The following is a 15,988-nucleotide window of genomic DNA, read 5'->3' on the forward strand; positions in this document are numbered from 1 at the left end:
AGAGAAAGAGAGTGAAGAGCCATGGAAGCTTTATTATTCATCAGTCAATTAACTTATCAAAACTCCCCAACAGCCATTACCAAAACCTTCACTCTCTTCGTTTTCATGGCTTTCATTTCTGCCATTTTTTCTCAATGTTACCGTAAGAGGAAACACTCAGTTCTCCAACTCCCACCAGGCCCAAATCCATGGCCTCTCGTGGGCTGCCTCCCAGCAATGTTGGCCACAAAATCACCAAAATACAAATGGATTCATGCAGTGATGAAGCAATTCGACACTGAAATCGCATGCATTCGTCTCGGAAATACCTACGTAATGCCAGTGACTTCTCCAGAACTGGCTGTTGAATTTCTCAAGAGACATGACTCTGTCTTTGCATCACGTTCCACCATCTCCAACACTGTCAATGTCTTGTCTCGTGGACTTCTTACCACAGCTTTTTCACCATTGGGACACCAATGGAAGAAGATGAGAAGAATACTTGCATCGGAAATATTCTGTCCATCGACTCTTCATCAGATGCTTGGCCACAGAACTAACGAGGCCGATACTCTTCTTCGTTATATTTTCAGCCTTACCACTACTAACACTGTCAATAAAGACGGTGCAGTTGTTAATGTGAGAAGCGTAACACAACATTACTGTGGTAACATTATCAGAAGAATGCTATTCAACAAAAGGTACGGTTGGAATTATTTATGAATCAAAATCTTTTCATAACCTCAACCTCAACTTTCGTATGTGAAAGAAAATGAAAATATATAACTATTAGAATGACCGTGAATAGTTTATAACCAGGTGATTCTTTTCAGTTTTGGAGAGATTATTCCCTCGAATTTTTTCTCTTCTCATATTTTCTATTGCTTAAATATATATAGGTGTTTGAAATGCTACATTCATAGGTTAGTTATCCGTCCTATCATGGACTATAATTGTTTATGATATATTGTTGAGAACAATGGAGGGAACAAAATTGTCTTCAGAAAACAATGGATTAATCAACTTCTAGTTTCCTTATTTTTTTCTGCATTTTGCTCTTATAGGTACTATGGCAAAGGGAGGGAAGATGGAGGGCCAAGTTTTGAAGAAGAAGAGCATAATCAAGCGTTGCTAACAATTCTAAGGCATGTTAATGCATTTTCTATATCAGATTTCATGCCTTGTTTGAAGCCATTTGATTTGGATGGACATGAGAAGATCATGAAAAGAGCTTTGAAAGCCCTTTGGAAGTATGATGAACCAATTATAAATGAGAGGGTGCAACAATGGAAAGATGGGAAAAGGGAAGGCGCAGAGGACATTCTTGATATCCTCATTTCAACTAAAGATGGGAATGGAAAATCGTTGCTGACAATTGACGAGATCAAGGCTCAAATCACAGTAAGGATTCCTAAACTTTATATGGAACCACATGTACCTACACGTAAATTACTGATAACATTCAAATTGAGTGTAGTATATATGACATTTGATGCATGTATAATTACTTGGTCAAAATATTACCGAATTTGGTCCCGGTACAATGGAGACTCTTTTGATATATATATATATATATATATATATATATATATATATATATATTTTGTTATATTTCAAGAAATTTAATGAGTAAATTATCATGCTAAAATTATGATTAATAGAAATGAGATCAAATGATAATGAATTAACTAAAACGTACGTTTAAAAAAATACACGGACTAAAATGAACAAAAATTGAAAGTACAATAATCAAGATAGATGTTTTGAAAGTAGGCCGACCAAAATAAACTAAAGCGAAAATTTCAAGGACAAAAATAGTATTTAAACTTGGTAAGGATTGATACATACACACAAGGTATATATATAGTTGATGAAATTATTTGTATTATATTAATACTAATGTCAATGTTTCCCACGACAATAATATAGGAACTACAAATTGCAACGATCGATAATCCTTCGAATGCAGTGGAGTGGACAATGGCAGAATTACTCAATCAACCAAAGATTCTCCAAAAAGCAATTGAAGAATTGGACAGAGTAGTCGGAAGAGAAAGACTTGTTCAAGAGTCTGACATCCCAAAACTCAAGTATCTCACGGCTTGTGCCAGAGAATCCTTTCGACTTCATCCATTTTCACCTTTCAATATTCCTCATGTCTCAAACGCTGACATCGTTGTGGCCGGTTACTTTATCCCGAAAGGTAGTGAAGTCATTCTGAGTCGGTCAGGACTCGGTCGAAACCCAAGGATTTGGGAGGATCCGATGCGTTTCGATCCAGAACGTCATCTCAAGGATGAGACAGTTGAACTGGGATTATCAGAACCAAATCTAAGATTCATTAGCTTCACCCGAGGAAGAAGAGGCTGTGTGGGTAGCTCATTGGGCACAAACATAACCATGATGCTACTTGGTAGGTTGCTGCAAGGGTTTTCATGGAGCTTACCATTTGGAACAACAAAGATAGAATTCTCTGAGGCCGATGAACTCTCCCTCCCGAAGCCATTACACTTGCATGCAAAGCCACGCCTGCCTCATATTATGTACCCAACTTCTTGATCATCAAACATATAAAATAGGCTAGTTGTCCTCTTGCTTGCCGAATATTCCTGTATTATTTCTATGTATTCTCGCTTGCTTATGTGTCTGTGAACTTATAAATGTTGTGTGAATAATAAAATGAATTAGGGTCAAAGCGTACTTAGTTAAGCGGTAATTCATATATACCTCAAATCAAGAGGGTGTGAGTTCGAATCCCCTACCATGTTGTACTAAGAAAAATAATTATAATAATAAAATAAATTAGAGGTGATTGGTTGGAGTAACGTATTGTACTAAAAAAAATAATAATAATAAAATAAATTAGGGGTGAACGGTTGGTTGATGATATCATAATAGTTTATTAATTTTATAACAATTCTTTGCGTCTCTAAGAATTTACTTTATGTTATCTAAAAAGGAAAATAATTTATACTTTATGATTTTGAACTTTTGAAGAAAGTTTAAACACATAGGTATTTATAGTGTGGAAAAAACCTAACTATACACATTTTTTTTTTCAAATATTAAATTTAACATTCTATAATGTTTAAAAACAATTAATTTACGAATAAAAGTTAATACCTTGAGTTGATCAAAATAATCTCTTTTTTTTCCTGCTTCGACCATCACCTTTTCGACTCTTGATGTTTATAGTTGACCTTACGGTTACGGTGGTGACAATTCCAATCACATTTGTACGAAAATAATATATTGAATTAATAAAACTGTAAACTATCATACTATTATTTTGAGAAAAAAAAACATATACCTATCGTCTTCTTTCACTCAACAAATTCATTGTATTAATGAAATCAATGAAATTATGGGTAAATTTCTTTGTTGAAATTACTTCGTTGGACTCTTGAACTTCAGTATATTTGTTGATAAAGATAACTCAATATCTTGCTTAACATTGAGGAATCTATTATAGACTTGTTCACATTTCTATGAACCAATTTTCTTCACACTTCAATCTTGAAATAGTGAATAGTTTCATTATACATCAACCACCTCAGTTTAAGTTCCCTAGAAAAAAATATGTATTAGGAAACAACCAAATATAAAATAGAAATACACAAAAACGAAAGGAATAATCCCAAAGTAATTTTATGAATAAATAATAAATCTTTATTGGAAAAATACATCTTCATCAATCAGAATCAACTTCAACACTTGAAGTGGACCTCGATAGTTTGTATAAGTGTCAACTGTTTCCTCGTCCAATTACTATGATTTTTACTAGTTTTTAGAGATGAGTAGTTTGGAGATGATAATTACACAAAAGGATTCATTCTACAAAATTTACATTTTTATCTTAAAAAACACCCTTTAAAGATGGAACTCATCTTCATTTTACCAATATACCCTTTTTATATACATGAAATTATTATTAAGATATTAAAATTCAAAATGGGAAAATTGTTAATTGGGATTTACATTTTAAATCCCTAAATTTATGCACCTTTTCACCTTCCTAAACAAAATATCCCAAATTTTTAGTTATATCTTCCTCTTATTTAATGGTCTTTCTTTTTTCTCACTTTACACCATCGTTTTCGGTAGGCCGTCTTCTCGTCTTCTTAGTGTTTTCCATTTTCTGTCGTTACCATCTACGGCAGCCCGTTTCCGATTCGCTCGCTTTTCACCATTATTTTTGGTAGCCCATTTTCTGCTGTTTACGTTCTAAATATTCTAGGTTTGTTTTTTATTTCTAATTTTGGGTGTTCGATTTTGGGACATTTAAAAAGTATTCGATGGTAACGTAGTATATATTTGATTATGTAGGTTATTTACTTTTTTTGTTAATTGTAGAGAGATATAATCGTATATACTTTATAGTTCATATATAAATTATAGTTTGTAGCTAGATATAGTTTATATCTTCATATAAGTGTATGTTATAAAATGACTATGGTTTATAGCCGGATATAGTTTATATCTCCATATAAATGAAAAAGTAGGCGATAAACATAATATATATATATATATATATATATGCAGGACAGATACGAAAAGGATAAAGTCGCAGTACTCCATTGTTGTCTTACCTCATCATGCCGGTAAGTTTACTCTCGTAAAATGTAGTGTTCTCTGATGAATATCCGTGAGATTGAGCTAAAAATATTACATTTGAAATGTATTGAATTGAGCCAAAAATTGAAATGAAACGAAAAAATATTTTGTAATAAATTTCACTGTTTTAGTAGAATATATTAAGAAGTAAATTAGGGGATTATGAGAAATAAATGATTTGGGTCCCACAATAATTTAATGTTTACAAAAACAAATTTGGAACATTAAATCTTGTACATTTAAATAAAAAAACTAATTATAATAAATATAAATGTCATAAATAAGGGCAAATTTGATACGTGTTAAAAGTTATAAATTCATAAATCTAAAATTATAAAATTTGTAAACATTAGACATTCGTGAAAATATGTTTCTGAAACAGCCCGTCCAAGTCATTATCTGTTTTTACTATCCATTCTTTTTCAAACGTCTCGAACCCAAGACAATCCACGTATATATATAGTAAAAATGTGAGAAAATTAAAACCTTTTAATTTAAATGAACGGTTTATGATGAATATCAAAATGTTTAATCGATAAAATTGATTTAGTGATCATTAATATTTTAAGTGGAATTGGATTACGGAAGAAGCTAGAATTTTTTTTTAATATAATTATATTTGTGTTATTACGACGAGTATTATTTTAATTGAGAAAATGAGAATCATTTAATTTAAATTAAAAGTTTTTTATTTGATGTCAAAATAGATTTATTTTTTTGGGAAGGAAATGAAATGTATCACGTGTGGGGTTTTTCTTTAAATAAATGAATGAAATCAAAACTTAATGACTCTATATCTATTAAAAAAAGGAGTATTTTTATAAAACATTTTAGACTATATACCTTTATTTAATTTATAAATTTAGAAAACACGTCATAGAAAATTAATGGTAAATATTAAATTAATTAATTAATTATCAATAATAAATACTTAATTATCAACTTTAACAATTACACGAAATCTAGAAAATTAATGGTAAATATTAAATTAATTAATTAATTATCAATAATAAATACTTAATTATCAACTTTAACAATTACACGAAATCTAAAAAGTTGAAATATATAAAATATTTATTTAATTTATGAAGAGTTAGCTGATTTTCACTAATAGAATTTCAAAAATTTTATAATTCCAAAAGCTTGGTAATTTTTTCATCATTTACCTATATAAATAGGCATTTTCTTCCACCATTTCTTAGCAACACTCAAGCTACATTTTTTCTTTATTTTTAGTCCTCCCTCATTTTGTTGCTCTAAAATGTATGTAATCTTGAAAGTAACTCAATACAAATATGATACGTTCTGTTTATGCAAAAAATGTGACAGGGTATGACCTGGTCAAGGTCGGCCGCAGGGAAGAGCTCGACCTACTCCAAGTATGACCGAGGGAAGACCATGACCTGCTTTTCAGGTATGACTGCGGGAAGACCATGACCTGCTTCAAGTATGACCGAGGGAAGAGCTTGGGTATCCTTGGAAAGGGATGACTAGCTCAAAGGGTCAAGGTCGGCTGACTGGGATGAGCTGGTGTCCGGAATGAGCTGAAAGGCCACTTGGCGAGGAAAGACCTGCACAAGGGAACAAACACTCCGACGCTCAAGTCAGTTTTGAGTCCGACCTTAGTATGGAGGCTGAGCTAGAATACCATACCTGACTGAAGAGTGAAGTGCCCTATTTATAGGTTGAGGTACCCGACAAGGAATCCGACCAGCGGTTGAGCATGTCTGGACCAAGGTCGGCCTATTGGGAGTAGCTATTCCAATTCATACTCTTGTCATCTGGAATTTGACTAAGTATGGAAGGTCGTTCCTCCCATGAATGATCTTTAGGGAAGACCTTCAGATCGGCCTTTAGGGAAGGCCTCAGGTCGGCCATTAGGCAAGGCCTTCAGGTCGGCCCTCAGTGGAGCTCTTCAGGTCGACCCTCAGTGGAGCTCTTTAGGTCGGCCACCAAAAGGAAGATCTTCAGGTCGGCCTCTTCAGGTCAGCCACCAAAGGGAAGACCTCCAAAGTTGGACATTTTTTCTGTCCTCCACGATTTTCAACCCTCAGACACGTTCAATTCAACCCGAAATTTATATATCGAAGCTATATCTTGATTTGTAAGTTTGTGTGGTTGTAATTTTTACTTTGATGAAGTTAAATAATGATGTTTGTATAATAAGACTAATTTATATTTGATCACTTGTGTATTGGTTTAGATTTTTAGTTTTTAGTTTTGTTACTATTGGTTTGTTTTTGTTTTTTTATAATTACTATATTATTATGTTTCTTTGTATTTGTTAATATTTTTTTATAATTAATATTATTATATTATTTTATTTAAAATGTTTGTGCATGTTTTAATTTTAATTTGATAACTCAAATGTTCTACACTTTCAATTTTTGAAGGGGCGGCTGCCGTAGTAGGACGCCTATTTCTCGTTGTATTGCCGAAGGGGCGTAACAACGTGCTTGAGGGAATGGGAAGGCTAGAAGGGCCTGATTGAATAGACAAGGTCTTTTATGAAGAACCTTGCTGGCGTCTGGATACAGTTTCGAACTGGATATCTATGGCGTAGTTTTTTGCACTCATCAGAGATGGTACAGATGGTTGAGAAATGGGCTTTTTGCCCTTTGAGGTAGCAGTTCTTGAAGAAGATGCTACAGTTTGTGGAGAAATGGTGGTTTCATTTCTCGGCGACGAGGGTCGCTGATTGTTTTGCGGCGGAGCCCGCTGGGTGTTTGGCCGTCTTTGGTCGGGAGGAGGTTCCATCTAAACGAGGAGAGGTCAGAGCTGATTTTGGGTTTTTCAAGAGATGTTCTCTTGAGAGATAATCAACAAGGGAATTCTCACTTCCTTTTATAGGCACAATTTGAAAATCAAAGCAAGACAGTATGGCCTGCCACCTTGCAAAGATTTGCTTTGAGACCAGATTTTTTACATCTTTTTCAAAGATGTATTTACTTGCTTTTGAATTTGTTTGTATGGTGAAATCCTTATTGATAAGATCTCCCTGGAACTTTCGCATGGAAAGTACTATTGCCAAAATTTCTTTCTTCACCGTGGAATAGTTTTTCTGAGCACTATTTCAGATGCCTGAATAATAACGGATTATCGTGATTTTTCCGTTAACTTCATGTTTAAGAACACCGCCGTAACCAATTTCTGACGCGTTGGTGTCTACTATCAGTCGAGACTGTTCATCTACTAGAGATAAGCATGGGATGCTTTTCGCCAGTGATTTGATGGATTGGACTGCGCGTATATGATCTACAGTCCAAGGCTTTGAATTCTTCTTCAATCTGTCATATAGTGGCCGACAGATTGTACGAAGATCTTTAATAAAGTCTCCAATGTAATTTACACAACTCAGAAAACGCTGTAGTTGTGTTTTGTCTTGTATGATATCTGGAAATTTATCCATGAATTCCAGAGACTGTTGGATTGGCTTGATAATTCCTTGATTAATATCATAACCGAGGAATCTAACCTTCGTTTGGAACAACTTGATCTTTGGCTGGGAAACCACAAGACCATTTGTTCTGATAATATTGAGGAATAACTGGAGATGCTTGAAATGCTGATCTACAGTATTCGAGAATACCAGAATATCATCAATGTATACTATTGTGAAATCTTGGTATTTGCTGAAGATGTCATTCATAATCTTCTGAAATTCAGAAGGAGCATTCTTCAATCTGAATGGCATAACGTTCCATTGAAACTGTCTGAATGGAAAATTAAAAGCCGTCTTGTAACGGTCGTTTGGATGAATCTGAATTTGCCAAAACCCAGATTTTAAGTCGAACTTTGAAAATACTTTTGCTGAAGTGATTCTTTTCAGCAAATCCTGTCGATTTGGTATAGGATACCTAATCCACTTGAGTACTTTGTTGAGAGGCTTGTAATTTATCAAGAGCCTGGGGATTCCTCGTTCTTTCTCGGCTTGATTGTTTACATAGAAAGTCGAACAAGACCAAGGGCTTTTGGAAGGACTGATCAGTCCCTTTTTTAGAAGATCTGTTATCTCGTCAGTACATGTCTTGACCAGATCTTTGCTCATTTGAATAGGCTGAGCTTTGGTTGGGATTTCGGCTTCTTTGAATTCGTCTACATATGGTAGATTAACCATATGCTTTTTCCTATTCCAGAAGGCATTTGAGATGTTTGAACAAACTTCCTTTTCAAGCTTCTCTTGGAAGTTTCGAATTGTTTGCTGGACAGATGGTTGTTAACATATTTTCTCTTAGATAAAAGTATTTATCTCAAAGTGAAATAATCAACTTTTTTTTTATTAAATTTTCTTATTAACAACCATAAAATTTATAATTTCTAATATAATTTCATTCCACCCCACAGAAATACACACCAGACCTCTAGTCATCCCAATTTTGGGCTCACCATTGACCTTACAAGCATCTCCAACCCTACGGCTTCTACATCTAACAGCTTCACCATCATAAACCATAGCCATACAAACCGCGTTACCTTGGATTCCCTAGATAAAATCATCTATAAAAGAACTCCTTAAATCATGCTCTAATACTTGATCGACTTCTTCGATTAAATCTTTTCAAACACAATCTCTCCTTGTGTTGTAGACCACAACTTAAACTCCATCCAATGGTGGATGCACATTATCCTAAGACTCTGACGGAATTCTTACCAATAAAATGCACTTTTCCAATTACATAGAAATCCCTCGACTAAGATATAACACCAAGAACACATTACTAAAATGATTTAAAGAGAATCCAGTAAACCTGTTCCACACATCTTCTTTGTTGTGCTTCTATGTCCACTATGCCCATAACCCTTGTCGCACCGACTTTGCTTTTAGTCTCATCTAAAATATCTCATACCAATGAAAATAATTGTTCTCACATACATACCACACATCAGTCATATCCATAGCCAATGTGAAGCTTTATTTGAACTCCTTGTAATCCAAACAATCATCTCCTTGAATAAAGTACCACTTGTATCTTGCTCGAATAGTAACTCATTCATCTACTCCCCATCATGAGAGTCTGATTTGTGACTCTCGATTGACAATGAAAGTCTGCTCTTATTTAGCATGCCCAAGTAGTGTAGCTTCTACACAGAATCACATTGTGGAACCTCTTCCTATCAGGTGATAGATGCCGATTTGATAAGACTACTTTTTCTACCCATCTCCACAACTTTATCAATCAATACATGTCTTGCTCACATTTGAGCATTTTTTGTCAGATCTAAGATTTATCCACAAATACACAGTGACTATAAGGCTTTCAAATCTTTTTTGTTTAGTCTCCAAGGATTTCTCTCACACAACTAGTTTTAAGACCATGACGTGATACCACTTGTTAAGGTCAACGATTACTCCAAGTATCTCTACAATTATATGATATTGTCCATTTTTGGACATAATGCTCATTGCTTTGCTTTTAATTTCACTCAAAAAGCCTTTTACCAAATGAGATAATTGTCCTCACCAATATATACCATTTGCATGATGCCTTTTTGTTGAAATCAAAAGGAAAGCCACTAGAACTTATGTCTAACGTGGACAATAGCATACCATTGTAGAAATGTAAAAGCCATTTTGACTCATCGATCTTGATCGGATCCCATTTTTGGACCGGTTGTTTGTTTGAGCATTTTGGACTCTGATACCATATCAATATTCATGGGGTTCCATCTCAAAACCAATTGGTAATAAGAGGAGTAGCTCATGTATATTATAAACTTATGTAAGGTCCCCTTTTTTTATAAAAAAAAGGGGACATTGCATAGGATTATTAGACATGGGCTACTCCTCTCATTGCCAATTGATTTTGAGATGGAACCCCATAAATATTAATATGTATCAGAGCTCAAAAGAGCTACGATCTTTAGGGGCATGTTAAGGATCTCACATTAAAAAGAAATGGGATCTTGCATAGGTTTATGATAGACATGGGCTACTCCTCTCATTGTCAATTGGTTTTGAGATGGAACTCTATGAATATTAATAGGGACAACTTGAGATATGGCAAAAAAAGTTAGGAAAATAAGAAAAATAGCAACAAGGTTTAGGTTTTCAAATATAGCATTTTTTTAGCAAAAAAACGGAGACCCACGCTATAAATTACAAAGATACCCTGCAGGCCCGAACCAATAATAAATTACTTCTGATTAACTTCTGATATACTAATGATTGACAGATATACTCCTGATATATATGTGATATATGTTTGATATACATATGGTATGAAATTGATTTACTTCTGATATAACTATGATATCTACTACTATAGGTGACATAGAATTGATTGACTTCTGATATACTATTGATTTACTTATGATATAACTATGATTGACAGATATATTCCTGATATATATGTGATATATGTTTCATATATATTTGTTATGAAATTGATTTATTTCTGATATAACTATGATATATACTACCATAGGTGATATAAAACTGATTGACTTTTGATATTCTATTGATTTACTTATGATATAACTATGATTGACAAATATACTCCTCATATATATGTGATATATGTTTGATATACATATGATATGAAATTGATTTACTTCTGATATAACCATGATATCTACTACTATATGTGATATAGAATTGATACTTCTTATATACTATTGATTTACTTCTGATATAACTATGATTAACATATATACTATTGATATATATGTGATATATGTTTGATATACATATGATATGAAATTGATTTACTTCTTATATAACTATGATATCTACCAATTATTTCGAACATATTACCTCTAATATATGTTTTATGATATACTAATATATGAAATAATTTTTTTTTCAGATAAAAGCAATGGTAAAAACACGAAAAATGAAATAAAAAAACATCGTCGAAAATGTTGATGTCGTTCGTCCCAAAAGATAACATAAACCAACGCCAAAAGTGTTGTCTTTGGAAAAACGGAAAGCTTCAAAGATAGTATCTCCGAAAACACGACAATCACCAAGAACTCGATGTCTCAAGCTTTTACCTAAAGATTATACAAGAATGAAACTTACGCTTTTATAGACTGTTGGAACTTATGCTTCTGGAACTTATGTTTCTTCTTTTATAGAATTTTAAGAATGACATTGTTAGTCTACTTTTGGTTTATGCTACTGGTTCGTTTTGATGTATAAACCTTTAAGTTTTTGGTTGAAGGACGTGCTGGAGAAAGTTCTCTCTCATGTGCTGGAGAAAGTTCAGTGGGGAGGGGTTGCCAATGATCTGATCCCCTCCTCTCCCTCCTCCTTTCCGTCTCATATGTGTGTTTTTTCTTAGTCTTTCAACTGAGTTTTTCCAAAGGACTTTCTTCTCTATTTTATTATGAATCTGCCATGGTTTTTTTTTTCAAGAAGTTACGTGGTTGGTATTATGAGTACCTCTCTGCTCTTAATTTGTAGGAGATTTTCAGGGAGGATCCTTCTTCCCTCCTGATTTCTACAGCGGCGGACGACGGCTGGGTTTCGAGAATCTCCCCGTCAATGTTGGTAGTGCTGATGCGGCTGATAAAATCAAAAGGAACAATGTTATGTACAGTTAGTGGCTTCGTTATCGATATGTTTCGAAGAGTTTTCAGGCACTAAACTAGAGAGGGCACCCGCCTGCGTCTCTTGGGATAACTCTTCATCTTCTTTGAATCCTGGTTCAGAAGACTTCAATGGTCAAGGGGAAAGGGATGATGGAGTAGAAGGTAGGCGACAACGTAGGTGTAGGGATTGGCTCAAACACAGTTTTGGAATCTAAGGAGACTGTCAATGTTAATTGTATTGAGATTCGTGACCAACTTGATTTGAGAAATTTGCCTAATGTAGCATTTATGTGGAAAAAAAAAAAGACAACTGTGGAGGAAATTATTTCATATCCAATCGTGGACAGTGGTGTCATAAAAGATAAGATTTTAGCATTGAATGAGGTTGAGGATGTTGTAACTTTTGAGAAGGTATTTCGTGGGCTGAACTTTGTTTCTATTCCTCCTTCTTTGAACACCCAAGTTGTTTTATTGGCCAAGTGTGTCATTTCTGATTGTTCATATGTCATTTGGGATATGTATTTTCTTTCGCGGATTTTGAATGTAGTGCGTGATCGCCACTACTCATACAAAATTCCATAGATTTGTTTTTCAATGAAGAAAAACCAAACATTGAGAAAGGAAGACGAAAAGTTTTTTTTTTTTTGTTTTAATGAAATTAGTTAGAAACATTAATGGCTCGTATGATACTCATTTCCTTTTTTATTTTTTTATTTTTGGTTTCTCATTCTCATTTTTTGAGAAACAGAGTTGTTTGACTCTAGAGACCTAAATTGAGGTTTTTTTTAGTACAAAAATTGTGAAAATAAATGATTGAACGAGTGCCTTACCCATTAAGCTAAACTCACTGAATTGAAGTCACCATGAGTTATGACAAAAAATGTTTAACATATAATAACTGACTTAGCAGAAAGATGCTAACATGGATTCTTGACCCATGTCGATGTCTTTAGGTCTGTCGTATTCTCAGTCCCAATTAAAGATGTTCCAAAAAAGTTGATAGCTTTTCCACCGACGAAAAATCTATCATTTCCTATGAACTTTCTTATCATATGCTAATTTACACATTGTTTTTTTTTGTTAAGTCATCAACTGATCACAAGGATAACATAGAAAATCAATTTCAAAAACCAAAAATTAAAAGAAAAATGTCAAGGACTAGATAGAAATGCAGTCAGACTTCATGAATTAAGAAACTCACTTTTCAAATTGAAATCAAGATTAAACCCACCAATCAAAAGTTTCTCAGACCTAGAAACCAAGTTTAAAATGTGGGATCAAAATAGGATATTTATCGTAATTTATATTTGGCCAGAGAAATCCATCCATCTAAAAAACGTGCATAAAATTCCATACTAGAAAAAGAACAACCACATCACCACGTTAATATGACAATGGACTCAGATACAGAGTCTTTTGTACCCTAAATTCATTATTGACACTCAACCATGATGGTTCAATAGTGACCTCAGAATTTTTGTGGTTGAAATGGAACCTTTCACTGTCAGGCTGTTTAAAGTGAGTTTTGGAAGTGCAAATTCCAAATCCACTGTTAGATACCATTTAATTGTTTCATAACATTAGATTTAGTTGATAAACCTATGTTAATACATTTTCACATGTAATGTTATGTTGTCTATTTTAGACATAAGCTCTCATGATTTTACTTTTGATTTCATTAAAAAATAACGGAGATGTCGTCCCCCACTTACATACCAAATATCTACCTATGTGACTTTGGTCGCATTTTCAAAAATTCCCTCCTCAAACAAAGTACCACCCAGTCTCATCCGTCTCAACTCTTATCCAAACTAACTCCTCTTCTCTATAGCAAACAACCTATCTGATGGCTCAACCATGGATCACATTATGACCACTTCGTTATTTTTTTGGCACCAAAGGACTGTACCAACGGGAGTAAATCAAAGGCACAACTTTGATACCACTTGTGATGGGACAATAGACCATTTACATTTCCGCAATGGTAGGATATTATATTGTCTACTTTGGGCATAAATCATAATTATTTTGCTTTTGATTTAACCAAAAAAGCCTCATGCCAATGGTATAAATTGGCGAGAAAAATTATCTTCATTGGCACGAGGTTTTTTGAGTGAAATTAAACACATGTAATGAGTATTATGTCCGAAAATGGATAATATCATATCATTGTAGAAATACTTGGAGGTATCGTTGTACTTACAAGTGGTATTGCAGCCATGGTCCAAAACCTAGTTGTGTGGGAGAATTCTTTGGAGATCGAACAACAATTATTGGAGAGCCTTATAGTCATTGTGGATTTGTGGATGAACTTCAGATCTGACAAAAAGTGCTCACACGTAAGCTAAACTCTTTCTGCCTTCAACAATTGTCGCGGTTGATAGGAAGAGATTTTCACAATGTGATTCCATTAGTAGTTACTCTATGGGGGTATGTTGGATAAGAGCAAACTCTCATTGTCAGTCGAGAGTTACATATCAAGCTCTCATGATGGAGAGAAGATGAATGAAATATTATTCGAACAAGATACAAGTGGTGCTTTAAGGAGAGAATTGTTTGTGATATTACAAAGAGTTCAAACATAGCTCCACATTAACTAGGGATAAGGGTAAACAATGGTATTTTAAGTGAAACTAAAAGCAAAACCAGGTTCATGGCAAAAGTGGATAGGGGAGCACAACAAAGAAGATGTGTGGAACAAGTTTTATTGGATTATCTCTAAATCATTTTACTACTGTGTTCTTAATGTAATATCTTAGTTGAGAGATTTCTATGTAAATTGGAAAAGTGAATTTTATTGGTGAGGATTCTATCAAAGAGTCCGTCAAATATTTCAGCTTTGAGTTATTTTATTGCATGCAATTGTATTTAATTAATTTTTAATTCACCATTACAATCAATAAATAAGTTATAGATCCACAAAATTGAGACTTTATTAGTAGTTTCATATTGTAGCACGATAATAATGAGATCTTTCAATAGTCAAATCTTAAGAACTAAAATTTTCATTTTTGAAACTTGAGCAAAGAAATAGAAACTATGATTAAACTTAGAAACCAAAAAGTATTCTTGGCTCCCAAATCTCTAGAACCAAATAGAAACTAAGTTCAAATATATGAGATCAAATTAAAGTCTATGTTGAGGGGTAAGTTTAGAGCACCATACGGAACCCCTCGATGTTGACGAGTGGAATTCTACTGACCCGTAAAGGGAGCACGCCGAGCGCACTGAACTATACCGAACGCATTAGTATGAGACCTTTTGGGTGGAACCAAAAGAAAAGTCGTGAGGGCTATGGCAAAAGCGGATAATAGCATACCATTGTAGAGATACTCGGGGTACTTGGGGTATCGTTGTTCTTAACAAATGGTATCAAAGTCATGGTCTAAACCTAGGTGTGTCGGTGAATCCTCGGGTGTCGAAAAAAGAAGTGGTGAGCCTCAGAATGTGTAGTCATGGTTTAATTCGTGGGCGTGCTCTATCAAGGTATGACAAAAGCCTTAGATAAGAGCAAAGCTTGTTCCATGTTCGAGAATAGACGGATGAGTGACTACTTGAAAGGAAGCTCGGTGGTACTTTATTTGAGGGGAGGATTGTTGGGTTTGTAAGGTTGATGCAAACAAAGTTCCACATTGGCTAGAGAAGGAGGTGATCATGAGTATATTAGATAGGACAATTATCTCTATTGGTATGAGGCATTTTGGTTGGAACCAAAAGCAAAGTCGTGAGCACTATGCCCGATAGAGGTACCTGTGACTTATGATACTAGCAATCTTTTATTGGGGGCAGAGTCTCGTGATCACTTGTTTTTTTAGTGCCCTTTTAGTATGGATGTTTGGGGTGCTATGATTGGTTGGTCGAC

At 34.2% G+C, this 15,988-nt stretch overlaps 1 protein-coding gene across 1 annotated transcript; it reads left to right on the forward strand.

Moving 5' to 3' along the window:
- Nucleotides 1-2,795, forward strand: LOC111017498 (tryptophan N-monooxygenase CYP79A68). The gene is made up of 3 exons (XM_022293265.2): nt 1-680; nt 1,044-1,380; nt 1,909-2,795. The coding sequence occupies exons 1-3, from the start codon at nt 22-24 to the stop codon at nt 2,536-2,538; spliced, it is 1,626 nt and encodes a 541-aa protein (XP_022148957.1). The 5' UTR covers nt 1-21; the 3' UTR covers nt 2,539-2,795.
- Nucleotides 2,796-15,988: the final 13,193 nt, after the last annotated feature.

The sequence above is a fragment of the Momordica charantia genome (genome assembly GCF_013281855.1).
Source record: "Momordica charantia cultivar OHB3-1 chromosome 6 unlocalized genomic scaffold, Mcharantia_2.0 BLBB01000006.1, whole genome shotgun sequence".
NCBI lineage: Eukaryota > Viridiplantae > Streptophyta > Magnoliopsida > Cucurbitales > Cucurbitaceae > Momordica > Momordica charantia.

Bases quoted from the DNA above. Each gene is read 5' to 3' on its own strand.
- LOC111017498 (XM_022293265.2), top strand. From the start codon at position 22: ATGGAAGCTTTATTATTCATCAGTCAATTAACTTATCAAAACTCCCCA. The intron at 681-1,043 runs GTACGGTTGGAA...TTGCTCTTATAG, and splicing joins AGAATGCTATTCAACAAAAG to GTACTATGGCAAAGGGAGGG. The intron at 1,381-1,908 runs GTAAGGATTCCT...ACAATAATATAG, and splicing joins AGATCAAGGCTCAAATCACA to GAACTACAAATTGCAACGAT.